A 25327-nucleotide genomic window follows, 5' to 3' on the forward strand; every position below is an offset into this window, starting at 1 on the left:
TCTTATATCTTCAACTTGTAATGTCTCGTCTATTAAATTAGGTAAGCATCAATAGAAGGTATCATTGATTCTACATTACAAATACGCTTCTATTTCAACTTTTAAATTAATACAAGCATGTTTACTTACACTTTGGTTGCGATTATTTTAAGCAAATTAAAAAAAAATATTTTTGTATATCAAATTATAATATAGCTAAATTCAATTGTAACAGTAGTGATGAGTTCTGGCATATTCAAAAAACGGTTGTAGAATAATATATCCAGCGTTACTAAATCCGGCAAAGGAACTGTCTACTTAACTCTATGAACAAAGCTTCTAATACAACACTGTAAATTTGGTTCCTTAGATTCCCCTTACCACACTGATAAACTAGTAAATCAACTATACGACTAGTGTACTGACTTTCCAGTCCAGATGAAGTGATTGAGTGATGGCAGAAGGTGATTTTAAAAATGACAGTACAGGTTGTATTGGCGATAGCGTGGAATTTACTACTTTTAAAAAACGTACAGGAAAAAGTCTCGGTAATAGAAGAAAAAAGAGGGTATTTCTTAAGCTTTAGAAAACCCGTCTAATAAATATTAGGGATTGTCTGGATGGGAGCCTTATTTTCAAGAACCCGAACTGACAGCTGAAGAGAAATTGGAAAATGAGACATTATACAGCAGGTGAGAATACAAAATATTGTGTCTTACTAACACTTCTAGGAACATACCATTGACTGTGTTAGTAAACAGATGTTAAGGACTTTGCTGACAAATTAGGCGAATGGAGCGATTTATTCAAAGATATCGATCACGCAGAAAATGGAGCGACCCTACAAGAATAAGACTGTTTACAATGTATCTAGATTTAGGAGGCGTTTCTACGGGCCAAAAACAGTTTACAGGGGGTACTGATATTAATAACGATGCGAAGGCACGAGAAGTTTCCGCTCAAACCACGACTGATTATATTGAATACGATATACTTGATGAATATGATATTGATTTTAAGTGGGTTGCTGGAGTATTTCTGTGAGTCATTTATGTTTCCATTGAATTTAATTCACGTTGTATTTTAGCTAATCAATTTAAGGTCGTCACACATTTTGTATAACGCTGGACTAACTAAGGAAGAGGATTTGCAAATAGCTTGTCAAATTGTTAGAAATTTTCTGCTAAGTGTTTTGCATAACAATGTTGCACCAGAATTCGAAGATAATATTCGTGACGCATGTTTATTAGCAGAGCAAGCAGAAACTGAATTAATTTCTAATAAGAGGCTATCAACTAAACTTCCCGGTAGATTGCAGCGGGCATTGGCTAGTATACATGTTGACAATTATAAAGGCTTATGGGACAAATCGCAAAGTGATAGGACAAGTGATAGTTCAGTCAATTTCATTGAATCCAATAATACCAAATTCATGCCAAATGATGAACTATTTGAGCCTGATGGAATTAGTAGATTTTCTACACAGCAAGCGCGCGACTACATCCAGAGAACTCTTGGTCCACGATATTTGACTGGGAAAGTCGTTGAACAAGAGTACTTAACAGTCAAGTTAGTTTCTAAAACGCTATTGAATTTTTCAAACCAATCTTTATGCAAAGCAGTGTTTATCGTTTGGGATCCACCCGGATCTAAATATTCTCAAGATACAAATAAGGAAAGACTAGAAGTAATTTTGGAATCTGATTTACTGAACAACACTGTTGATGGCACTCACTTAGAGGGATCGTTCACTTTTTTGGATAATGGACTGACTATATTAGACACTGTGCTTGCTGTGCTACCCACCTTTTATGAAGAAGTTAAAGATGAATAGCATTGTATTTTAATATAGTTACTTTTGTAATATAGCTGGATATGAAATCCTTTAATTAGTTGCTTCTTCTTATTGTGATGAGGATAAAGTTCTAACATATATTAATGACCCGTTGGTGAGTTCGTACTTCCCCCAATTGCATAAACAATAAGTATAAGAAATTATAATTCCCAATCACATAATAGATATTACTTGTGTATGTAATTTAATGTTTTCAAATATTTTTATACAAATACGTCAAACTATGCGACAATATTTTGAAAGCTAGATCGTGCAGAAGTCGCTTCTGAGTCAGTATTGAGCAATAAGAATTATTCGGATGATTTTTTCAATAATCTTAAGTTACTGTCAGGCTCAATGCAATAAACACGATCAAAAGAACATTTAAAGCTATAATGTGTATTCACTTTTAATTGTAAACACAAACGATTAAAAAATTTACGTGTATAAGTATTTTTCCTCTATGAAGGCTAAAACGTTATGTGGAAAAGAATAGTCAATCATCAATAACGTTCATAACTTGTACTATTGAACAAGTCGTGCTGGGTAAAGATAGAAATCAAGTAACTGGATTGGAAGTTGTGATTAGCATAGCGAAACGCAGCGCCTATGGCGAAATAACCCAGGTGAGGAAAAGACACCTTACAACTCCAAAACGACGAAAATAAATTGGTAATTGTTTTACTGGGTTAAGTGTATTGTAGAAGCATAATTGAATTGAAGAAAGTAATTGCTGTTCTTTTGGACCTGTTATTTTTGTACAGGAGTAAGCAAACTACGGCTTTCTGCAATAACTTGAATGTTTTGATATATTTACACATTCTCAATAATTTAAAAGAATTGAAAATAATTATTAAATTAATTAAAAAAATTGAAGTATCGAGTAGATGAATGTTGGAAAGAAATCCGAAATTCAAGTCTCAGCTAAAAGCAATCTTAACTTCCTTAATGAACTAATTGAGGAAAAAAAGCGATACGAGGACGAGAAGCGCAAGATTAGCCATCAAAAGTATACCGATAAATTATTGGAAGCCAATGATAACGAGACGACCAAAAGGAAATTACTGGTAAAACAAAAAAGAAAATCCAACAAGGAATTTCAAAGTAATATTATCAAAAAAAGAAAGGACGAGGAAAGAAAAGGAACTTTAAAAACTGAACAAGCTAATGAGGAAGAGCTGTTGCAAAGAAGTCGTCTGGAACTGGAACGAAAAGCTAAAAAATACGACCAGTATGCTGCCGGAGAACTGGAAATAAAGGAGACAGAAGATGATGGAATCCTTGTCGACTTCACACGCAAATGGGCTGAGGAAGCACCCGAAAATGAAACAGTTGAAATAACGGATGAATTTGGGCGAACCAGGAGTGTCTCTATTTACGAGACCGGTAATACCCTACTTTCACAAAAGGAGGAGTACAAGCCCGAAAAGCCAATATACGGTGACTATATGCCATCCTTCGAAGTAGACGAAGAAAAGGTTCAAAAATTGTGGAAGGAAGATGAGCAGCAAGCAGTTCATTATGACTCGACTAAGGAAGTAAGGAATAAAGGTACGGCATTTTACCAGTTTTCTTTTGACGAAAAAGAAAGAGAAGAGCAACTTCTATCTTTAAAGGAGATTCATGCTAAGGTTACACAACAGCAGAGAAAAAACACAGAAGATGTGTTAACCTTACGAGACAAAAAACTTGAAGAACGGCGGAAATTTCTTGAGCGAGACTATGCAATAAAGTTGGGGGAGAGATGGATGTCTGAACATTTTTCTAATAATTGAGGTAGAAACTAATGAAATGAAAACGTAATGATAACGACTCATAAACAAAAGCTTCTTAGCGAAAACAGAGAAATGTAATAGTACTGTAGGAAAAAAGGAACACGAAATCACCAAAAACAGCAGTAGTTTTCTTCTTTTTTGTTTTATTTTAACGAATTATTTATTTCTGATTATTGAATTCACAATCAGTATGAATGTGAAATATTAAATTATGTATTTTGGAGAACCATTTTTTTGTTGCGTATTTATAAAATTAATAAGGGAGAAAGGATAGGGAAAAAAGCACAAAACATATTAGCAAGAGTATACAAGCAAGTGAAAAATAATAACCAGTTGGATGGTCAGCTTTACTTAAGCATTCTTTTATAAATTTTTTAATTGGCGGCAGAAAAAGGAAAAAAAATAAACTGGACGGCCAAATATATCAAAGCAAAGAAACGTTCTGAGGATATTAAGAGGAGAAAACAACTTATATGTTTTAAAAACAAAAAACAGAAGGACAATCTATTAAAAAAAGAATCAAAACTCGAAAGCCAGCTAAGACTGTAACGGAATTAAGAGGACTTTGGGTGAACGGCTTTTGAAGGCTTTTGGATGCAACCGCCTCCAATTTCATAAAGTCGGTACAAAGCAAGGTATCCGCATACCACAATGTCCAAGACAATAGCACTCAACGTTGGCAAAATCAGAAGAAACGCAATGGTGAATGCGGAAATAACCACAAATTTGATAAGGAAAGACAAAATTTCTTCAAGCAACATAACTAAGTATATATACAAAACTAAAAGATACGTTTTGAAATGCGGAAAATGATAATTAGGAAACAGAGGAATATGACTCAGACTTTCAAAACAGCAGTTATAACCGACCGTGTACGTTTGTAAAAACAATTGAGAATATTATTAAAGTTACTATTCTCGTTTTTAATATTGGATCACTAGAAGATATTGATTTGTATGGGTTGTAATTTGAATTTCAGTAAATCAATGGCGGTAGATAATAAGGTAAAACTGAATTCCGCTGTCGAATTCAGGGCAATCTCAGCATTCCCGAGCGGTGCTTTACGAAGTGTAGTGGTGTGCGTTATTTTGCTGAAAATTGTAAACACATAAAAAACCAAACTTCAGCAAGAAGAATAAAAAAAACGGAACTGATTGGTTGTTTATCGAAATTTTTGCTAGTTGAAATACAAAATTTTTGTTTAAATATTAGTGCGAAAGAATAAGGTCTGCAAAAAAGAAAAAATGGTCTGTTTATTAGAAAAATAAGCGAAAGTTGTTTAATGTTTATACCTTTCAGTGCGCTTTTTCCATTAGTATAACTTATTTTTCGTTTTCAACCCTCTTCTATCGTTTTGAAATTTTTTTTATATTAATCGTACCATCATCATTCTCTACTCGTTTCTTGATGTTTTCGGCAATGACATACATTTGATTATACAGCCAAACCCAGTGAAATTGTGTTGGAGTGCAAAATGTATTACGACACGATATACTATGCAATTTTTTTTACCAACCGCGTATAACGCATACGGCGTAATAAGCCGTTACCATATCGTTATTTAAAAGTTTTAATTAGAAAACAGCGTAATATAACGGATATGCACAAAATGCGTTAGCATTGAAAGCTAATGAGGTCTTGTGTCTCCACACTCGAAATTGCGGGGCTTGACTAAATTCAAGAACAACAAAGAGAAATGCCTGCTACATAAGGGATTTTGCCTGTGAAATGTGCGCAGCAGATAAATGTAGATCACGGAAAAAATTTAAAGTAGCACTTGGATAGTATGATGCGTTTACAAGGAAGTTGCTCAAACAGCAGAATGTCTGGCTGTAAACAGGAAAATGTCGCAGGGGGCGAAGTGATAAAACTCAGGGTTTCATGAAGTAAAAAGTTTTGAAATTTTTTACTAAGGTCCAGAGTTGGCTGTTTTTGTAAATTTTTAATCAAGTTTGCATGATTGCTAAGTAAAAGTTGAATGTCCTAATTTGCTCGTCCGAATGTGCTCTTTTTTTTTTTTCAGCGCACTCGTTAGACAGATAAAGTGAATGTTTTGCTAGGCCATTTTCTCGTTCTATTTTGCCTCGATTGAAACGTGGTATGTTTGCAGCTAAAAGGTATGTACAGTTAAGCCCAGTGGAGACAAAGATGAAAAGGAAGTAAAGCGAACTATGAAGCGAAACTATAAAGCAAAAACAGCTAGGTCGGGGAAAATTTCTACAAGAATTGCTTAAGTTCTAAAAATTTAAGTGTTTACTTTTAGCAAGAATAAATGTGTTTTCCTTTATTTTATTTTGTATTTTTTTTTTCTTTTTTTTTGGGGGGGGGGTAGATGGGGTGCAGCGACTCTTTTAGCAAAAGCTGCGTCCACCCATAAGTGCGAAAAGACCACGTCTGTCTTTATTTGGCGTTGTCGCTATTGATTTGAATATTGGCAATAACTATAACGCTTATGCCAAAGAGAAACAAGTCGGTATAAAAACAGGTTGATATTTTAAAGCGCGATTTATTAATGTAGTTGTTAAATAATGCAGTATGGTACAGGAAAGGAATAGAGAGCAAGGTAAAGAAAAGAAGTGATGAAGGAGGGAGGTAAGAAAAAAAGAAATCTCATATTGATTTTTTTTAAAGGTATTAAAGAGTATATTTAGAATGTTTGGATAAAATATATATCTCATGCGTCCATATTCCTTCAGTCATTCATTCCTTCATTTATATACCTCTACATCTCTTTTTTTCTTTCTTTTCTTTTTTGTTTTCTTCATTTTCATTTTCATTTTTCTCTTTCTTTCCTTACCTTTTTTTTATTCTTTTGATTAGTTCCTTTGTTTGTTTACATGCGCTTGCATCTTACTTTGTCCCTCTCCTACCCCTCCAATCTCATAGTACAACTACTTACTCTCTATGCTCTCTCTCACATCCTTTGTATGCTTACACTCTCTCCCCGTCGCCCCTACGTATTACCTGCAACCTAGTTATCAAATTATCCTTCCATTACCCGGAGCTTCTACATCATCCGTTGTCAACACATTGGCCAGATCCCGCTCTCTCCTCCTAATTCGTTTCTAAAATCGTCCACATCGTCTATCTATGATAACATCGGTCTCCAAGCATTAGGGGCCTTATCTTAGATAAAATAGCAATCACTCGTCCTTTTATCAGGAGCGTGGTAGCCGAGGCCTTTTCTTGGCCAATGAAAAGTCATCATCAGTCATAGACTATGAAAAGGAATGCTACCACCCTTATCATTGGTGGTTGTTTTTGATACTGTTTAAGCGAGGTTATTTATTATTACGTAGGTGCATTGATTGTTATTTGTTTAGAGTGGACATTACTGGTGTTGTTAATAAAATGCGTATTTGCGTTAATGCAGGTGGAGCATGAAGAAAATTGAATTTATCCTTTACCAAATTCAACATTACTACTCTCTTATTCCTTCTTCCTTCTTCCTCTTTCCATCTTCATTCCCATACCCTACATCCATCCTTGATTTCCATCATTCCATACATTAGATACGTACATCTATCTAGTTAGTTACATTAGCCATACACTACACTACATACACCCCATTGATCAACTCTTTCCATTCCATTTTTTTCTTTACCGGATCGTGATTTGTGTATTGTCGATTCATCGTGTATTAACATCATCCATTTCAATCTCACTATAAACTGGTTGCCTTTTAGTTTGTTTTTGGCCCGAGATATTGGTTTTCTTTCTTTGCTCTACTTCCCCCTTGCTTCCATCCATCCCTTACAACTTTGGTCTTTTTTGTCGCTTGTTACCTATGGCCCTATCGCTTTTTCTTTTCCAGCATATATTGTGATTTGGTTTTTTTTTCTTTCACTGACAGTCCTCTTTCAACGAATCCCTCTTTATAAGGCCTTGTATTCTTCTTCTTCTTCTTCTCCTTCTCCATTAAACTTTGTTGCTAATCGATCCCCTCAAATCGTCGTCCAATCTTGGTTTGAAAAATTTTTTATTACAATTATTATTTTTGTTTCGTTACGAACTTGGCTAATCAGCTAGTTACGAGCTCGTCTGTTCTACTCTTTTTTTTTCCGCTTTTTTCTTTTTTCCCCTTTTCATCTTTCATCCTTTGCTTTCTTCCATGTAAGCCATATATATTTATTTTCTGCTAAAAAAATATTCTACTTATCTATCTGTCTGTGAATCAATCTTTGTCTACAAAGTTTGAATTTTTTCTTTTTGTGTCAACTCCCAATCACCCATTTTTGTTCCATTGTCGTTCCCTCTTTTGCTATATCTTTTGCTAGGCTTTGCCGTAAGTCTTTTGGCATTGTAGCGCAGTTAACGATTTGAAAAGCGTAGCAACAATTATTTGAATTCATAACTCATTTTTTCCATTTTTTGAATAGGAATATTCATTACAACATACTCGCGATTGTTTGTTTCCCCTTGTTCTCTGAAAAACATTTTATTTTTTAACCCTCAATTCCTAATTTCTGTTTGAAAAATCAATAGTCTACGAAGATAAACGTGTCGCTTACTTTTTTTTTCTTTTTTGTATATTTTCGTCTCTTCATTCAACACTCTCAATTTGGTTGAATAATCTATTGGGATCGAACTAAAAATCGCGTCGGATTCCAAATCTTTCGCTTTGTAAATCTGTTTTCATTGCTTACGCTACATTTACTATTGTTTTTTAATTGCTTTGTTCCTTTTTTTTTCTTTGCACCTTAACTTTTATTTTTGGCTTTCTACCACTTTAAATGTGTAAATAGGTTTTTCCTCTTCCTTTTCTTTTTTATAATCACCTATCTCTTCCTTCTCACTATTTTTTTTGTATCGTGTTGTGAACTGGAATACGTGTATCTTCCCATCTTTCTTTCTCTTAAAAAAAATTGGTCATATATCACATTTTTGTTCCTTGACCATTTTCCTCTCTTGCTTAATCCGAAAACGACTATTTAAAAATAAGCAATATATTTAAATATCTGGTTATTATTAGGTTTCGTTTTATACTTCAAAATATTTATTTAGTTTGATTCTTGATCCCACTGCCTTCTGAATCTTTATTTATTGCTTTTCTTCAAAGCTATGAACGCTCAACCCTTTCATAACAACACTTCAGATGTGCAATCCTTTCAGGACATTATAAGCAATTCCTATCAAAAACCTTTGAGCTTAGTTGACAGTACTGATCGTGCACTACCGGATTCTTCTCTTTCAAGCTTATCACGATCTACCTTTCAATTTCACAAGCATCACCTTTCTGGCAATGAGAATCCTCAGCCCTCTTCCGAAAGCCCCTACTTCACTAACAATGAACGTTTGAATTCCTCTAGTTTCCCTCAAATCCATGATAATCAATTATCTCCATCTTTTAACACTTCTTATCAAGCCATTCCTTCCTCCTCCTCTAATCGATCCCGTGGTGGTCCTTACACCCCAAGCATTCGAGATGACTCTCTTCTAGCTTTACTCAGTTTCTCCTCGAATCATCGTCTGCATTCTATGCCCTCTCAACTTCAGCCTTTTAATAATGCATCATCATACACTACTCCAATGGCCCCTTTTACGGCATCCTTTTCTAACAAGGTTTCTCATTCTGCTTACCCCACAAGGAGGCTACCTAGTCAGGCAAAAAAAACATCGGCAATAGAGAGAGTTCCGGTCAATCTCAATTTCCTACAGTCGGACAACTTGGTTGTGCAGTCATCGCCGCAAACGAATTTTGAAAACTTTGAGTTTCCGAAAAAGATTCCATCAAAAGAAGATTTGGAAACTCGTGAAGTGTTATTACTCCCTCCGCAAACGTCTAAACTCTCAAACAAAAATTTGGACACCAAAAGTTTTACCGATGTTAACAAAATTTCCCAACAAGGATTTGTGGAAATCAGTTCAAATTCTTCAAAAGTTACCCCCAATACAAGCTTGCATCAATCCTTTGGCATAGCAAGCTCCTCTTCCAATAATTATATGCAGACATCGTCTGAACTTACCTCTTCTACCGAGAAGATGAATGGATCGCATCCTTTGCAATTGTCGAATAAGTCATTATTGTCGATCCATCTTATGCAGTCTAAAAACCAAGGTCATGTTTCGATGACAGGTTCAGATAAACTCTCTTCTCATGTACAGTCCGAAACCGAGAATGCTCCTGTAAGTAAACCAAGTAAACCAAATACTTTGACTGAAGATGAAAAACCTTTACAGTCTACGAAGCTCCCTGGAAATTCTCTTACTGTTGGTGAATTATACCAAGAACCCAAAAGTATCCAGCTGCCCGAATTGTCTGTTTCACGGACTACTTATTCGGCTCAATCCTCTTCTGTCAAAAATTGCAACGAACGCATTCCCTCTGCTAAAGCTCTAAAAAAGCAAAAGCATTTAGTTCCGGAAAACAAATCAAAATTGCAATATGTATGGCAGAAAAAAGAAAGCCTCCCTTATGCTAACCTTACTTCCGCAAGTAATACGCACTTTTTTCTGTCGGAAAACCAGAACGACACTTCTGAACGGTTGACCCGTACTTTGAGAAAAAGCACAAAAAACTATACGTTTGGCTCTTATATATTGGGAAGGACAATCGGTACCGGCGAGTTTGGAAAGGTTAAACTTGGCTGGCCTTTACCAAAAGCCAATTCTACTATTCACCGCTCAACACCGCAAGTTGTAATTAAAATAGTTTTGTCTACGAAGCAAAACTGTCAAACAAGCCGATTGATGCGAGAGGTGGCCATTTTAAAAGGTTTGGGTAATAATCACCCCCATATTGTAAAATATTTGGATTTTGTAAAAACTAAACATCATTTTGGTATAGTACTAGACTATGTTAATGGTGGTGAACTTTTTGATTATATACTGGCGCGCCGAAGACTTGAAGATTCGGTTGCTTGCCGACTGTTCGCACAATTAATAAGTGGTGTTGCCTATTTACATTCTCGAGGAGTGGTACATAGAGATCTGAAGTTGGAGAATATATTGCTAGATACTAATCGAAATATCGTAATTGCGGATTTCGGCTTTGCGACTACTTTTGGGCACTTTAATACTCTCAGTGAACACTCATTGCCCACGGAAAAGCCAGATTTATTTAGTACATCATGTGGATCGCCTTGTTATGCGGCCCCTGAATTAGTGAATTGCAAGTCTGGAATGTATGCTGGCACACAAGCAGATATTTGGAGTTGCGGTGTCATTTTATATGCAATGTTGGCTGGGTATCTACCATTTGACGATGATCCACACAATCCAAATGGAGAAAATGTCCCTCGACTCTATCGGTATATTTGCAGTACTCCTTTAATATTTCCGGAGTTCTTTAAAAGCAAAGCTCGCGACATTCTTAAAAAAATTTTAGTTCCTGATCCAGCAAAACGTGTCCGAATGTCAGCAATTATGAATCACGCATATCTCCGGTCTCATGTGTCTCTATTTGAAACGTATAACGATGATGAAGCGACCTCACTGCGTCCGTCTCCCATCCGTTTGCTTTCTCAAAAATCTTTAGCTAGTGTTTCTTCAGTTTCGTCAATCAGCACTTACTCTTCTTCCATTGAATTGACTCCTCAGATCACAAAAACTTCATTAAATCGAGAAAAACCGGCATTACATGGCAGCATCAATCTTAAACACTCAACGAGGCCGGTTGTACCAATTGCAGATGGTATCTATGCTTCTACTACTCTTCATCCAATCGATAATGCTAAAAACCGCTTGGTTTCTTTACTGCGCCGTCCCAAGCATAAGGTTAAGCATGCCAAAGTTGAAACACGTGAATCTCCTATGAAAAATAAGCCAACTAAGAAACAACACAAGCGTGCATTTAGCATGTTTGAGAGGCCCACTTCTCAGAAAGCCCCATTGTCACCAGTAGAAAGCAAGATTAACCTTATGGTTGCTCCTAAACGTGTATTAAATTGTGCTTCAGATTCTTTAAGAGCTTTATTAGCAGGAAAGACGGATAAATCTTTTTGGGGTTCACGTATACCATTCTTGTTTAATAAATTGAAATCCAAACAGAAGGCTGTATCCAGCTCCTTCAATACGGAAAACTCATTTTTAATTCTTCAAGCAGTTTCGCCTTTAACTTTTGGAGGTTGTTTCAAAGAAGAAAACGCGTATGGGCAGAAGAAGCAGCACATGAGACACGCTACCGTTTTTTAATGTTTGCGTTACGATATTGTATATCTCAACAATGCATGATAATTATCAAACTGCCTGTTTCCTATATTAGTTTTTTAAAAAGATGGCTCTTCGACTTTTTCTTAAGAAAAGCGGTTTATATGGTTATCAATTATTAAAGCTTGAATTGATTGTTTGACAATGTTGAACAATGGGTTTCCTAAAAAAAGACGCTTTAGCTGATTTTTATCGTTTATCAGCGTGTATATTACTTGCCTTGTACTTTACAGTTTCCGCTTTTCATCTTTATTCTAACTTTTTATTTTAATTTTTAATTTTTTGGTACAAGCACCTTTCGTTCTTTAAACTACTTTTAAACTATTAAATTTCTTTCACTCATATGTCCTTATATCTAATTCACTCGTTAATAATATTTTATCATTACCCTTGAGTTATACTTATTAGTAAATAGTGTAATATTTTAATTACAATAAATGGAACGCGTTCTTTTACGCGTCTCTTCTTTAAGCAAGTACATTGCGAGTCTAACACGAACGTAATAAAGAGTTGAGCACCACATTTTGAAATCGCATCTTTCAAGCTTCAATATTGCGAAGTACTAATTAATAAAATCAGCCTATGGCTCTTATGGATATAGAGCATTGAAAGTTTACTGCATTTGTCATTTATTTGTTAAATACCCAAGGTGAATAGTACAAAAGCGTGCAAAAGCCAACTTTTGCGATGATAAAGTTACAGTTTCAAAGAAACATTGTCCCAACACATGACAATCCGTTAACGACTTCCGAGATTTTAAAACGACTACGTGATTTACTAGGAGAGCTTACTAGCCTATCCCAAGATACTATCGACCGTGACTCAGTATTGCCAGTAGCACGATCATTAGTAAATAACAATTTGCTCCATCACAAAGATAAAGGGATACGCTCTTATACACTTTGTTGTATTGTTGAATTGCTTCGTTTATGTGCCCCCGATGCGCCCTTCACTTTATCACAATTGGAAGATATTTTCCAAGTAATTCTCAAAATTCTTAGTGGTCTTATGAATCAAGAATCTACTTATTATCCACAAATTTACGAGATATTAGAGAGTTTGTCGAACGTTAAATCTGCAGTTCTAATAGTTGATCTCCCGAATGCTGAAGAATTCTTAGTAAATATCTTTCGTCTCTTCTTTGATTTAGCGAGAAAGGGTACTACCAAGAATGTCGAGTTTTACATGCTTGATATTATTAACCAGTTGATCAATGAGATTAACACCATTCCTGCTGCTGCCTTGAACATACTATTTGCTCAACTAATATCAGGAAAGGGCGTAAGGCAAACAATTGGCTCTTCCGATTCTACTAATCACGGTCCAGCTTTTCAACTAGCGAGAAATATTTTTCATGACTCAGCAGATCGACTACAAAGATATGTTTGCCAGTATTTCTCAGATATTATATTCGATTCAAGAGATTCGCTTTCTGACTCCATGACTACTCCAGAATTTATATTCTCGCACAATTTAGTTTTACAATTATGGAAATATGCACCAACCACGTTATTGAACATTATTCCACAATTCGAAAATGAATTGCAAGCTGAACAAACTAGTGTGCGACTTGTGGCGATAGAAACTGTTGGTTTGATGCTCCAAGACAACGCCATATGGTCCGATTATCCTAGGGTATGGAGTGCATTTTGTGGTCGGCTCAATGATAAATCAGTTGCATGTCGTATCAAATGCATTGAAGTTGCTTCCAACGCTCTTCAGAATTCATTGGCTACTTCTGAGATAATTGAAAACGTAGTTCAAATGCTTCAATCAAAGTTGGCCGACACGGATGAAAAGGTGCGGGTTGCTACTCTTAAAACGATCGAACAGTTGACTTTCGAAACCTTTAAAATGCAATTTTCAGTACAGGCTTTGAAACTCATGGGTGACCGTTTACGTGATCGTAAACTCAATGTTCGTTTACAAGCAATTCGGACACTAAGTCAAATTTATAATAGAGCATATCAAGACCTTATAGATGGTGTGGAATACTCAATACAGATGTTCAGCTGGATCCCTTCATCTCTTTTGGAAGTATTTTATGTTAATGATGAAACAACTAATGCGGCTGTTGAAATTTGTATGGCTGAACTGGTCCTACAATACCTTAGTTCTGATACGCAAACAAGGTTAAACAGGCTTTTCCTTTCAATAAAGTATTTTAGTGAAAAAGCGATGCGAGTTTTTATTCTACTTTTACAAAGACAAGTTAAGTATTCGGAACTCTTAAATTACTACATTGAGTGCTGCAAAAATTACAATGGAGGTGTTATGGATAATGATGAAGAGTCAATTACCAACAAGCTTAAGAAGGTGATTGATATCATATCATCAAAAAGTTCTAATCCTACATTAACAGAAGCCACTTTCAGAAAATTTGCGGAACTTAATGATCGTCAAAGCTACAAAATGCTTTTACAAACGTTTTCCATTAAAAGTGAATATCAAGTTGTTTTAAAAAGCATAAAATATTTATTTAAAAGGGTTTCTGAAACGTTGAGTACCGCAAGTCTTGAATGTTTTAGAATATTCGTTTACCGTTCAGCTCTGTTTGCTTTTAATAAAAGCAACGTGCATGAAATAATTCAATTATTAAATGAACCTGTAAAATACCACAATTTCCTTAAGCCGTCGGAGGCTCTTTTACAGCATTTACCGCTAATTCATCCCAACATATATGGAGAGGTTGTTATAGAAGTTGAAAATATTATAGTTTCTTCGGGCATTGAATCGGATCCTAAAGTAATTAAAGCTCTTTCCCAATTCTCCAAAAGAAAAAAAAATTTTTCTATACAAACAACAACTGCTGAAATACTACGAAAGTTGTGTCTACATGGAACACAGGAACAAGCCAAACAGGCAGCGACGATTATCGCTATAACGGAGACGAAAGAATTCAAACTCGATATGATAACGAATATCGTGGAAAATTTGGAGTATAATGGAGGACTTCCTGTACGGCTTATGACTTTAGGACAACTATTTCTATACACTTTAGAAGAGGTAGAGAAGGTTGCTGACCAAGTTACAGAATTTTTAGTAAAAAAAGTTATACAGCGCTTTCCTGAAAAATATGATGATACGCATAATGATGAGGAATGGTGTACTTACGAAAAATTAGATAATCTTACCATGTGCAAAGTTTTAGCAATTAGGGTTTTGGTTAATCGACTGAGGGCGGCGGCAGGAGGAACCGAAGCGTTAAATATTGGAGCTCCTATCATTAAGCTATTGAAAGTATTGTTAATGGCTGACGGTGAATTAAGTCCGTTCAAGAATACTCCCAAAATTTCTCGTGCTTATTTACGTCTCACTGCTAGCAAATATTTTTTAAAGTTATGTTCCATTCCTTTTTATGCGGAACATATAGATTTTAGTTCTTACGTTCAAATCTCCTTATTATGCCAAGATGAAAATTTTGACGTGAGAAATTTATTTTTGACGAAGCTTCAGAAGCAGCTGCAACTTAAAAAGTTGCCAATTAGTTATTATCCTTTATTGTTCCTGACTGCTGTTGATCCGGAAGAGGAGATCAAGACTAAAGCGTCTATATGGATACGTTCTCAGGTTGCTTTTTTCCAGAAAACCCATGATTTTACCATGGAATATGTAGCAACATATCTTATCCATCTTCTCTCTCACCATCCAGACATATCTTCGATAGAATCAGAGAACTCGCTTGATTTTATTGCATACATTCGCTTTTACGTTGACACTGTTGTTAATAGTGAGAACGTCCCAATCGTTTTTCATCTAATGCAACGCATAAAACAAAGCTATGATGTTATTGAAGATGGAAACAATTACATTTATGTGCTAAGCGACATGGCTCAGAAAATATTGCAGGTGAAATCCCAGAACTTTGGATGGAGTTTGACTACGTATCCAAAGCAAATTAAATTACCTTACGAAATTTTAAGACCAATTCCCTCTATAGATGAGAAAAAGAGAATTTTCAATAAAATCTTCATAACGCCTAAAATGGAAAGTCAGATTGAACATGCTATAAGGACACCAGTCTCATCTTTTGCGAAACAGACTACCAATAAGCACGCAAATTTGAAGCAAAAGAAGACTCATAGCTCAAAGAGCGATAAAAAATCGTCTAGAAGAAGGAAAAACGAAAAAAGGAGAAAGCTAAATGAGCAGAATCCTAATATTAGGAACGTGCCAGAACGAAGTAGCTCAAGATTTCAAGGGATTCGTATAAATTATTCGGAAGCACCGTCTTCAAGTGAGGAGATAAGCGAAGAAGAGGAGGAAATTAGCGAAGAAGATTTTGATGAAATAGAGGATTTATAAAAAAGGCTTATTTGGATGCGAAATACCGATACTAGAACACTTACCCAATATTACCAATGAATTTTCAATGTTAATTAGATAAATTGCTATCTTTTTTGTTAAACAATCTATGCTTGCTAATTGCCTAAACTTTTGAAAGATGACTCCATCACATACATGCCTCCATAACTTCTGCATCTATTAATTTTTTTCATTCCTAGTAATATAATAATAAAAGTTGCATTTTTGAGTTTTTTTACGCTTTACAATTCGTAAAATCTAATAGTGAGATTGGATTAGCCGCTGTAGTATATCTTAATAAAGCATGGCTGGGCGAACTAATTACGGTGACCGCACAATATATTTACCTACAACCAACACCGGTGTTTGATACTTAGGGGTTTGAACTTTCTAGGAATTCAATAAAGTGAAGCAAAGCTTTACGATTAATTATTTTTTGTGAAATAGTATGCCCACCATTAAGTGTGTCGTAGTAGGAGACGGTGCTGTAGGAAAGGTGAGTTGATGTTTACGGAAGGTGAAGTTAAGCAATGCATAAAAAAATACAAGAATTGCTATCATCTAAAATGAAGTTTCTTTTGTCTATACATTCCCCTTTATTTCTTTCTTTCCAAAAATTGTTCTTTTGAGTTTTACACATACTGACCGTTTGAATGTAGACCTGTCTGCTTATTTCCTATACTACAAACAAGTTTCCTAGTGACTATGTGCCAACTGTATTCGATAATGTAAGTATAATTAGTTGTTTATGGAATGAAGTACTTGGTGAAGTTTTGTCCCCATATTAGAAATTTTTTACTATTCAAATGTTCGGTCACGGAAAATTTTGATATAAGGCTTTTTGTCAAAAAAAGGCTGAAGGATTAAACAATGACTCAATGTATTTATCGATTTTATCTCAGAAACTATTGAAAGTTTAATAATTTTTTTTTATCCGATGCTTTTTTTTTTCCACACTAGATCTAAAGACCGTAGGAAGCCTTATCTCGTAAGGAATAAGATGAGGCGACCACTTTCTTTCCCAGGAAGATTTGGTCGTTATTATTTCTGCTATTTGCTATATTGGGGACTATTCTAACTTTCTTGTTGCTTTTACTCCCGTTTTTAATTGATATAGCTGATTTTCATTTTATAGTAAAGATTTACTGACTAAAATAGTATGCTGTCACTGTCATGATCGGTGATGAACCATACACTCTTGGTTTATTCGATACCGCTGGTCAGGAGGATTATGATCGCTTGCGTCCTTTATCCTATCCTCAAACAGACGTCTTTTTGGTTTGTTTTAGTGTAACTTCTCCTGCCAGTTTTGAAAATGTGAAAGAAAAGTGGTTTCCCGAAGTTCATCATCATTGTCCGGGCGTCCCGTGCTTAATTGTTGGTACCCAAATTGATTTACGTGATGACCCTTCTGTGCAACAGAAACTAGCTCGCCAGCATCAGCATCCCCTTACACATGAGCAAGGTGAACGATTAGCTCGTGAGTTGGGTGCTGTCAAGTATGTTGAGTGTTCCGCTTTGACCCAAAAAGGGTTAAAGAATGTTTTTGATGAAGCTATTGTAGCCGCTCTTGATCCTCCTGTTCCTCACAAGAAAAAGTCAAAGTGTTTGGTACTGTAATTTAACCCCTGGTTTTCTTTCCTTTTCCGAAATTTCCTTAATACAGCTAGTTTACAACAGTAAACAATGTCTTAGCTTTCTTTAACGATCCCTCATATTTGCAAAGATATTTGCTATTTGTTGTTTTCATCCTAGCTTTTGTGCTTCTTCATTCATTCTGTCAATCACACACTTCTTGGGCTTTACATATCTGTGTTTTCTGGCTAGGCATATTTCCTTTTTCCGTTAAATAAACGACGATTTTGCTATACTTTTGCTACATTATTGTATTCTTCTGCCATTACTCGCAGAATTCGGTATGGTCCGACTTTGATTTTAGCTCTAATATTAGTGTAGCCAGGTAATTCGCAAATAATATTATTTCATTTGTTAGAAAATAAATCGATAATTTAATCATTTTTAGGTGATACGATTATGTTGACTCATTTGCTCTTGTCGCTAGAGCATTAAAGGAGAAAAAATGGATCTACAGTATTGCTTAAATACATGTGATTATTTTAAAGCTTCTGCAATAGTTTGTTTTATTAACAATGACTATATTTTAACTTACTTCCAGTAATTCTGATAAGAAAGATATCTAAATTGAAATGTATCCTACCGAAACCCAGTTGAGATTCGATTTTACGAAGTTTAAACATACCGCGTAAATGAAATTCTCGCATAAAATAGGGAAATATTAAACACTACACTAAACCTAAAGAATAATATTCTTCCATTTTTACTCCTTTTGCTCGTCAATTTCCATAGTTTCAACTTCTTCGTTTTCAGGAGCTACTTCCTCAGCAGGAGGAGGAGGAGGAGCACGACCACCGGTGCCTTCCTCAAATTTTCCTGAAGGCTTTTGCTTTTCAGCTTCGGATTTAGTAGCGGCCTTGGCAGCTTCTCTCTCAGCCTGGACCTTTTGTCTTTTAGCTTCCTCCGCATCTAGATAGCGTTGACGAATAGGGCCACCAACGCGCATGAGATCCTCGAGTTTAGCAGTATAAACAGCCTTAGTGGTGTCCTCACCTTCTTCATAAAGCCAATCTTCTGCTTTGGTAAGCATCTCCTTAAACTTAGAGCTCTCCTCTTCGTTGGTGAAGGGAGCATAGATATCATCAAGCTTAGCACGAGTATCGTAAATGTATTCCTCAAGGGCATTTTTACGATCAACAGTCTCAGCAACAAGCTTATCGGTAGCAATCATTTGATGTTCAGCTTCACGGTACTTCTCAAGGACTTCAGTGGGAAGACGATCTTCTTGAACAGAAACACTTAAGTCAGCAACCTTAACCAACTTTTTAACCTTGCGCATCTTAACAGGTTCATCAGTCTTTTTCTCGGCTTCCTCTTCAGGAGAAGTCTCAACTGGCTCTTCCACTTCCTGTTCTTCAACAATATATGCCTGTTCAACAACCAAAATTCCATGTAGGTCCAAACGAACCTTGATCTTAACAATGCTCAAATCACCATCTTTATTGGGAACAACGTCATTAATAAGGTATTGAGCAATGTTTTGCTTTATACTGCCAGGAAGCTGAGCTTCCTTAGAATAAGCAGCCAAAAGTTTGAAAGGTGCTTTACGATAGAAAGTCAAAATTTTAGTAGAGGGAATAGGGTTGCCTTCAGAAAAAACTTCCAAACTAGAATCCTCTTCAGGATTCTCAGGAATGGGTTCCCAACTAAAGGTAATGGGATAGGTAGTGACATCGTGAACATGGAATTCACGGACACGGAAAACTGGAGAAAGGATAGCACAAGAGAGAGCGCATCCACGAGCAACGGCTTCATCTTGGTTCAAAGTGAAAGACAAGCCTTTGCCGAAGTAGTTAGCAATGACTTCTTTGACAATAGGAACACGAGTACAACCACCAACCATCTCAATGCTGTAAAGGTCTTCTTTCTTGATGCCAGCCAACTCGAGAGCCTTCTCAATGGGAGGAGTAAGACGTTCAAGTAAAGGCTTAATGAGTTCCTCAAAATCTGATCTCTTAATGAAGGAACTAGCATCAATGTCATTCATGATCATTTCAACATTGAGAGGTGCATTGGCGTTAGCAGACAGCACCTTTTTAAGACGTTCCACAGCAGTAGCTAAACGGAAAGTAGCTTTGGGATTTGAAAGAACATCAATTTTGTATTTTTCCTTGAATTCAGCGGCAAAGTAGTCAATAAGAGCCTTGTCCATGTTGCGACTACCTAAGTTGCGATCACAGACAGTGGACTTGATGTGGAATTGACCACGGCTGAACTCAACGATGGAGACAGAGTAGTTAGAGTGTCCAAAATCAACGATGGCAACACGACGAGGGCTTTCAGGCTCAGGTAAATCAGTTTTGGTGATGCCATAAGTAAGGGCAGCAGCAGCGTTGTCATTCATTAAACGCAAAGGATTGAGACCAGCGATGTTGGCGGCTTCTAATAAAGCACGGCGTTGAATATCAGTAAACCAAGCAGGGATAGAAATAACAACATCACTAACAGAACCAATCAATTCGGCTTCAGCAATGGCTTTAATTTTCGTAAAATAGGCTGCTATCAGTTGAATATTAGAAAAAGCAGTTTCTTCATTCAAATACTGAACTTTAGCTCCGACAAAACCATCAACTTCGGTAAGTTTAGCAGAAATAAAGTTAGATTCAATATCTTTAATTTCAGGATCATCATAAGTGCGACCAGCCAAACGCTTCAAGCTACCGACAGTATTACGAAAGTTAGATGCTTCAGCGGACTTAGCAGCTTCACCAAGAAAACGGCTACGCTCACCATAAGAAACTAAGGATGGAGTGGAGCGGTTAGAAACTTCGTTGACAATAACATCAATTGCACGATTACGGGCAACAGCAATAACGGTCTTGCTGTTACCGAAATCAATACCGACAACATTCGTCCGTGATGACATTATTTATTTATTGAATGAAACTTCGTAAGGTAAATATATGACTAAAAGTTAGTAATAAATTCCGCAACAAACAAAAAATAAAAATAAAAGAATCGAACAAAAAACTTAACAATGGAAGAGTAAGGCATTCAAAACGAAAGAAAAACCTTTCGTAATAAATCAAACTAACAGACAAAAGTAAAAAAATTTCAAAAAAGTTAATAGAATGAAACTTGGTTTAGTATAGAGAATGCATTCAATTCAATCAAACAAGCAGGTGTAAAGTTAATGCAAACAAGAAACTAATACCAAAAGTGATTTTGATTAATGAAACCATATCTTGGTGACAAAAATACAAAATAGACTTCTTGAAATTTTCTAACTAACTTATCGCCAATTTTTAGACATATCTCTTCCAAAGCAAATTTTTTTGGGTATAAAAATTTTAGTTCCAAACTATTACTTACGTGTATTTTAAGAAATAAAACCTTCTAGGCTTCTGAAAGAACCAAATACGAAGAAAAATAATTTAAAGTAGGTTGTGATAAATTCTCAGCAAACCCGAATGTATTTGGCGAAGGATGAATATATGTGTAATGGAAAGAGAGTACCATAAACTTTTCATAAAATAAACATACAAGAAAAGAATATTATTTTATATATATACTTCAAATAAATATAAAATATGTATAGAAAAGGATGTATTCAGAGCTTCCATGTAGTTCTTGATTCAACTCGAAAGTTCTGAGAACTTTTTTGGAACATTTACGAATTGAAAACTGCGTTAGAATATTATAAGCTGAGAATAGCAATGTATATTACCCTGAACGCTAAAGTTGGATGTTTTGCTTCGACCAAATTATTGATGATGTGTGACTAATACATTGCATTGGATCTTTCGTATTTATGAAGGATATTCAGTATTCCTTTGAAGAAACTAAGACATGGTAATTTATCAAACTCGTTCTATTGTGGTATGAGTGAATCGACACTTACGTAAATCGGACGGATAGCTGAATTATTACGAACTTTGTTTATTATATAAAAATAAACGGCTAGTTGAATTATTGTTTGGAATTAGTCATGAAAAAAATTGGTCATTTAAATCGTATAAGAACGCACACTTTTTCCATCTACAGATTTAACTGCCCCAAAAATGTCTGAATGCAATCAGTATTTAGACGAACCCTTATTCGATTTAATGTTAGCGTAATTTCCGTAAACATTCGCTGTATTACACTATTTCACAAACTCATCCTTGTTCTCTGTTTTGCTAAACAATTAACGAGAAGTGGAGTATCAAAAGAACGAGATGCACAAAATTGGTAAAGCTTAAACAAAAAAGGGAAGTGAATAATTTGACAGAGAATTCTAATTTGCAAGATCAGCATATTTAATAGGTAATGCAATTTAATGTGTTCGATTGCTGAACTACAAATAGTGGTCCAGTATTACATACATCATCGATTCGAATAATCCAACAAATTTGTTTACACTATACGCAAACTTTAGTAGCGTCGACTTAAACTGCTGAATGTATAAATGGATAAATATCTTAATAACTCCTAATAGTATCAACGCATTGTAGTGCTTTTAGTGGGTTGCATACTAACTCTGAGTCAAACTGCGAGTTGAGTGGGATGTATTAATTAAACGATATCTATAAAAAGAAATAAATCGCGAATTTTAGCAGATTTCTGATTTTGGACCTTAATGGATTTAACCGAGACTATCGTTTAATTAATTAAACATAATATGGGAGGGTAGCAACAATATTACCTATCTGCTTAATTCATAGTGAGGAGCACCATTGATAAATTACACGAATATAATTAACAACTTTTCATATTATTTATTAGTTGACACTCAAGTATACAATGACATTGCCAAAACATTAAAAATTTTCAGGATTTCATAATACAAAATATTTAAAGTCAATAATCATTCAAAATCTTGTTAAATATTAAGAAAAGTGGTTTTTTTTAAAAGTATTGTGAAAACTACCGGACTTAATACTATCGCCAGGAACCTAAACATGTTATTTCCCTACCTCATTTGGTCAAATGTGATCCCAGCCTTCTAATGAATCTCTTACGCTAATATAAGTCAACGTACACTGGCTTCCCTATCATCGGTGAAGCATCATTCTTTGTTTCTTACAACAGATAACTGTTGCTGGATTATTCTTTGTGTTTAAAATTTTGTTACTACCAAACAGTATACGCAGATATGCATGCACCTTTATTGTGCCTTGAACTTTAGCCTCAAGGAACAAGCTCCCTTTGAAATCGCGTTTTTCGACATCGCGCTTCAAAATCAATAAAACGCGTCGCGACGCGGCTCGGCACGACGCGCGACCATCCATCATATATAAACACATATCTCAGGCAAAATGTAAATTATATAACCAATCTTTCAACACAGAAAGGGTTTAGAGAAGAATACGCTCATTTAATTTGAAAAAAATCTTTGTGCACTGGGTTACTCTCGTTTCTTCTCGTCTTGCATGAAACATAGCTTTGTTTAACCTTTGTTTTTGGTGTAAAGCTCGAACATCATAGCGTGTTTATACCCAGGCATTAACCTAAAAATTACTAATTCGTGCTTCTATTTTTTCCTTTATTAATATACACTCTTTGTTTTTCTAGTTCACACTTTTTGAAACAAGGCACCTTGATCACGGATCTTTTGTAATCTTGCCTTGTTTTGTTACAATAATCGATTTATGTTATTTTGAAATTCATTCCTTCTTTAAATCACGACAATACTTCGCGTTACAATTCAACCTTAATTGTTTGAATACTCCTTTGGCCAGTATGAACATTTCTAGCCAAAATGTGCTACTGCCTTCTCCAATTCCCTCTTCATCGCCTATGGCTTCTCACAAGAAAAGTTGGCTCTCAAAACATCCAAATCAATCAATGACTTTTGAGAAGCCTCAATTGGGTAAGGTTGATTCCACGGTGATTAGTTAAGAAAACTGTGTAAACCAAAAGAGAATCATGCCTCTTTACCAATTGACTTGAATCTAACTTTTACTAATATTAATTTAGGCCAATTCGTCCTCACGCCTGAGCCATCTAGTAATACATTCTATGCCCCCTCTTCGCCTGCTTCTGCAGTGAGAAGAGAGCCACTTTCTCCAATGTCTTTTGTACGGATGCGTTCACATCGCGTTAATAAAATTGGCCGTTCTAGTCAACAATGTGACCATGTCCTATCCACGGTTGATAAAGCAATTTCTCGTGTACATGCTATTGTAACTTGTACACAAGACCGCATGATTATTGAGTGCGTGGGTTGGAATGGGATGATTGTGTCTGATAAAATGAGGAAGTCAGTATTCCACATGAAGAAAAATGATCGGATTGTCCTGGTAAGACCGAATTCGGATGCTTGTCCTGTACTGGATGTATTCGGTTACCGAGTTCTTCTTGGTTGGCCAAGTGATTCTGAAGATGAATGGGAAGGAAATCTTAATGCTAAAAATTATGAAGAAAATCGTGAACCTATGTCTCCTTCACCTCAAGAAGCTTTACCTTTGATGCCTTCATCACCTCCTTCTCAAGACTATCAAAACGATCAGAATCATCTCATATTGTACACTAATTCCGAATCCATTCCTAAGCTAAACTTGCGTAGTAACGAATTAGTATATCCTCCTCCATCCAAAGATTTGTTACAAAAGCTTCTTGCCTTAGAAAAAGATGGTCAGGTGGAAAAGTCTGATTGTTCCAAAAATACACAATTAAAACCATCTTTTCTCCCAAAGAACACCGACGATTTACTCAATGGCACTGATGATAATAACATCGTTTTAAGAGAAGTTAAGGTTTCTTTTGAGAACGAAAAAATCGAGAGTGATGATCTTGATAAAAATGAGGAAATTAGTGAAGGTGAAGAATACACTCCAATTGAAGAGTCAAAAGAGCCTATAACAGTAAGACGGGATAGCGTTATACAAATTGATGAATCGTCCGCTGGACTAACGGACGTTATCTCTGAACTTAATTTTACAAACCATAATGATGACTCAAAGAATTCTAATATTACAACTTCAAATGATTCCCCAGTGAACGAAGTTGAGCCAATGGCTCCTGAATTGAGTTCAGCAGTTGTGGAAAAGAAGGAACCTGAAGACTACGAAAGCATCTCTGCTGTTGATGAGAACACTAATGACAGTAATGAATCCCTCCCTTCTAGCCATGATTACTCAGAATCAACAAAAGAAAATTCAGCTCCCGATAGCTTATTATTAGGATTGGTTTTAGATGAATTGGTTTTCTCAACAACTTCAACTACTCCCCTTCCTGCACTTTCGCATTTATTTCCTTCCAATATGCCACTTCAATTAATTCAGGACAAGCTTCGAGACTTGGCAGCCAAGCACCCCTACTTTGAAGAGGTTAAACGTTACGGAACTGATGCTAATGGTGATCCATTGTGGAGTGAATGGTTTTATAACCCAGATGTGGATGATGATTTAGAACGGCGTATGAGATATGCTCCATTAATGAGACCAGTAAGATCCTCACGTCGTGTACATAAACAATATTATTGGAAAAAGCCCCGAGCTCGTCCACGTTCATCGGGACATTCTTCTAGGCGTCGTCGTCTTTCATAACGAATTGAATGCTGGCATCAGACACGACCCCTATAAAATTTCGCTTTTTGATATTGTATACATTTCGTTATTACGAATGGAATTATTAGATTTTTCAAATGGGGTTCAACAAAATACAATTGAACTCAATAGTGATTTACATTTAATATGAATTTTGGGTAAAAAAACGCATTCTTTTTTAT

General features: G+C 35.7%; 8 protein-coding genes and 12 long non-coding RNA genes across 20 annotated transcripts; 10 read left to right on the forward strand and 10 right to left on the reverse strand.

Moving 5' to 3' along the window:
* Positions 1–202: 202 nt before the first annotated feature.
* Positions 203–2377, reverse strand: SPOM_SPNCRNA.771. Its single transcript, NR_151146.1, has one exon. It is a non-coding gene; the product is annotated as a non-coding RNA (long non-coding RNA).
* On the forward strand, positions 348–1987 carry arb1 (argonaute inhibitor protein 1). The gene is made up of 5 exons (NM_001018966.3): positions 348–547; positions 589–671; positions 711–728; positions 768–1019; positions 1081–1987. Exons 1-5 carry the CDS (start codon positions 434–436, stop codon positions 1811–1813), a joined length of 1200 nt encoding a protein of 399 aa, NP_593532.1. The 5' UTR covers positions 348–433; the 3' UTR covers positions 1814–1987.
* On the forward strand, positions 1994–2364 carry SPOM_SPNCRNA.182. The gene has a single exon (NR_150605.1). It is a non-coding gene; the product is annotated as a non-coding RNA (long non-coding RNA).
* Positions 2378–2457: 80 nt separating the features above from the next.
* ctr1 lies at positions 2458–4223 on the forward strand. Its single transcript, NM_001018967.3, has one exon. The coding sequence runs from the start codon at positions 2701–2703 to the stop codon at positions 3586–3588; it is 888 nt and encodes a 295-aa protein (NP_593533.1). The 5' UTR covers positions 2458–2700; the 3' UTR covers positions 3589–4223.
* SPOM_SPNCRNA.772 lies at positions 2644–4641 on the reverse strand. Its single transcript, NR_151147.1, has one exon. It is a non-coding gene; the product is annotated as a non-coding RNA (long non-coding RNA).
* SPOM_SPAC110.06 (uncharacterized protein) lies at positions 4578–6202 on the reverse strand (the record flags this gene model as incomplete). The annotated part of the gene is made up of 2 exons (NM_001356035.2): positions 4578–4837; positions 4881–6202. The coding sequence occupies one exon, from the start codon at positions 6200–6202 to the stop codon at positions 6110–6112; it is 93 nt and encodes a 30-aa protein (NP_001343104.2). The 3' UTR covers positions 4578–4837; positions 4881–6109.
* SPOM_SPNCRNA.2857 lies at positions 4744–5840 on the forward strand. The gene has a single exon (NR_192225.1). It is a non-coding gene; the product is annotated as a non-coding RNA (long non-coding RNA).
* Positions 6203–7436: 1234 nt separating the features above from the next.
* ppk1 (serine/threonine protein kinase Ppk1) lies at positions 7437–12129 on the forward strand. The gene has a single exon (NM_001018968.3). It carries the CDS (start codon positions 8650–8652, stop codon positions 11719–11721), a length of 3072 nt encoding a protein of 1023 aa, NP_593534.2. The 5' UTR covers positions 7437–8649; the 3' UTR covers positions 11722–12129.
* Positions 8829–9087, reverse strand: SPOM_SPNCRNA.2858. Its single transcript, NR_192226.1, has one exon. It is a non-coding gene; the product is annotated as a non-coding RNA (long non-coding RNA).
* Positions 12130–12229: 100 nt separating the features above from the next.
* pds5 (mitotic and meiotic cohesin loader subunit Pds5) lies at positions 12230–16279 on the forward strand. Its single transcript, NM_001018969.3, has one exon. The coding sequence runs from the start codon at positions 12424–12426 to the stop codon at positions 16039–16041; it is 3618 nt and encodes a 1205-aa protein (NP_593535.1). The 5' UTR covers positions 12230–12423; the 3' UTR covers positions 16042–16279.
* Positions 12391–13224, reverse strand: SPOM_SPNCRNA.2859. Its single transcript, NR_192227.1, has one exon. It is a non-coding gene; the product is annotated as a non-coding RNA (long non-coding RNA).
* SPOM_SPNCRNA.773 lies at positions 14222–16280 on the reverse strand. The gene has a single exon (NR_151148.1). It is a non-coding gene; the product is annotated as a non-coding RNA (long non-coding RNA).
* A 110-nt stretch (positions 16281–16390) lies between these two features.
* cdc42 (Rho family GTPase Cdc42) lies at positions 16391–18038 on the forward strand. The gene is made up of 3 exons (NM_001018970.3): positions 16391–16537; positions 16701–16769; positions 17200–18038. Exons 1-3 carry the CDS (start codon positions 16490–16492, stop codon positions 17659–17661), a joined length of 579 nt encoding a protein of 192 aa, NP_593536.1. The 5' UTR covers positions 16391–16489; the 3' UTR covers positions 17662–18038.
* SPOM_SPNCRNA.2860 lies at positions 16513–16760 on the reverse strand. The gene has a single exon (NR_192228.1). It is a non-coding gene; the product is annotated as a non-coding RNA (long non-coding RNA).
* On the reverse strand, positions 17247–17988 carry SPOM_SPNCRNA.2861. The gene has a single exon (NR_192229.1). It is a non-coding gene; the product is annotated as a non-coding RNA (long non-coding RNA).
* Positions 18039–18148: 110 nt separating the features above from the next.
* On the reverse strand, positions 18149–21078 carry pss1 (heat shock protein Pss1). The gene is made up of 2 exons (NM_001356036.2): positions 20989–21078; positions 18149–20583 (listed from the first exon to the last, which is right to left on the reverse strand). Exon 2 carries the CDS (start codon positions 20540–20542, stop codon positions 18380–18382), a length of 2163 nt encoding a protein of 720 aa, NP_001342976.1. The 5' UTR covers positions 20543–20583; positions 20989–21078; the 3' UTR covers positions 18149–18379.
* Positions 18452–20542, forward strand: SPOM_SPNCRNA.2862. Its single transcript, NR_192230.1, has one exon. It is a non-coding gene; the product is annotated as a non-coding RNA (long non-coding RNA).
* A 179-nt stretch (positions 21079–21257) lies between the features above and the next one.
* SPOM_SPNCRNA.774 lies at positions 21258–22026 on the forward strand. Its single transcript, NR_151149.1, has one exon. It is a non-coding gene; the product is annotated as a non-coding RNA (long non-coding RNA).
* Positions 22027–22536: 510 nt separating this feature from the next.
* Positions 22537–24974, reverse strand: SPOM_SPNCRNA.2863. Its single transcript, NR_192231.1, has one exon. It is a non-coding gene; the product is annotated as a non-coding RNA (long non-coding RNA).
* tos4 (transcription factor) lies at positions 22925–25297 on the forward strand. The gene is made up of 2 exons (NM_001018972.3): positions 22925–23467; positions 23575–25297. The coding sequence occupies exons 1-2, from the start codon at positions 23338–23340 to the stop codon at positions 25143–25145; spliced, it is 1701 nt and encodes a 566-aa protein (NP_593538.1). The 5' UTR covers positions 22925–23337; the 3' UTR covers positions 25146–25297.
* The last annotated feature ends 30 nt before the right edge of the window (positions 25298–25327 follow it).

The sequence above is a fragment of the Schizosaccharomyces pombe genome, assembly GCF_000002945.2.
Source record: "Schizosaccharomyces pombe strain 972h- genome assembly, chromosome: I".
Taxonomy (NCBI): domain Eukaryota; kingdom Fungi; phylum Ascomycota; class Schizosaccharomycetes; order Schizosaccharomycetales; family Schizosaccharomycetaceae; genus Schizosaccharomyces; species Schizosaccharomyces pombe.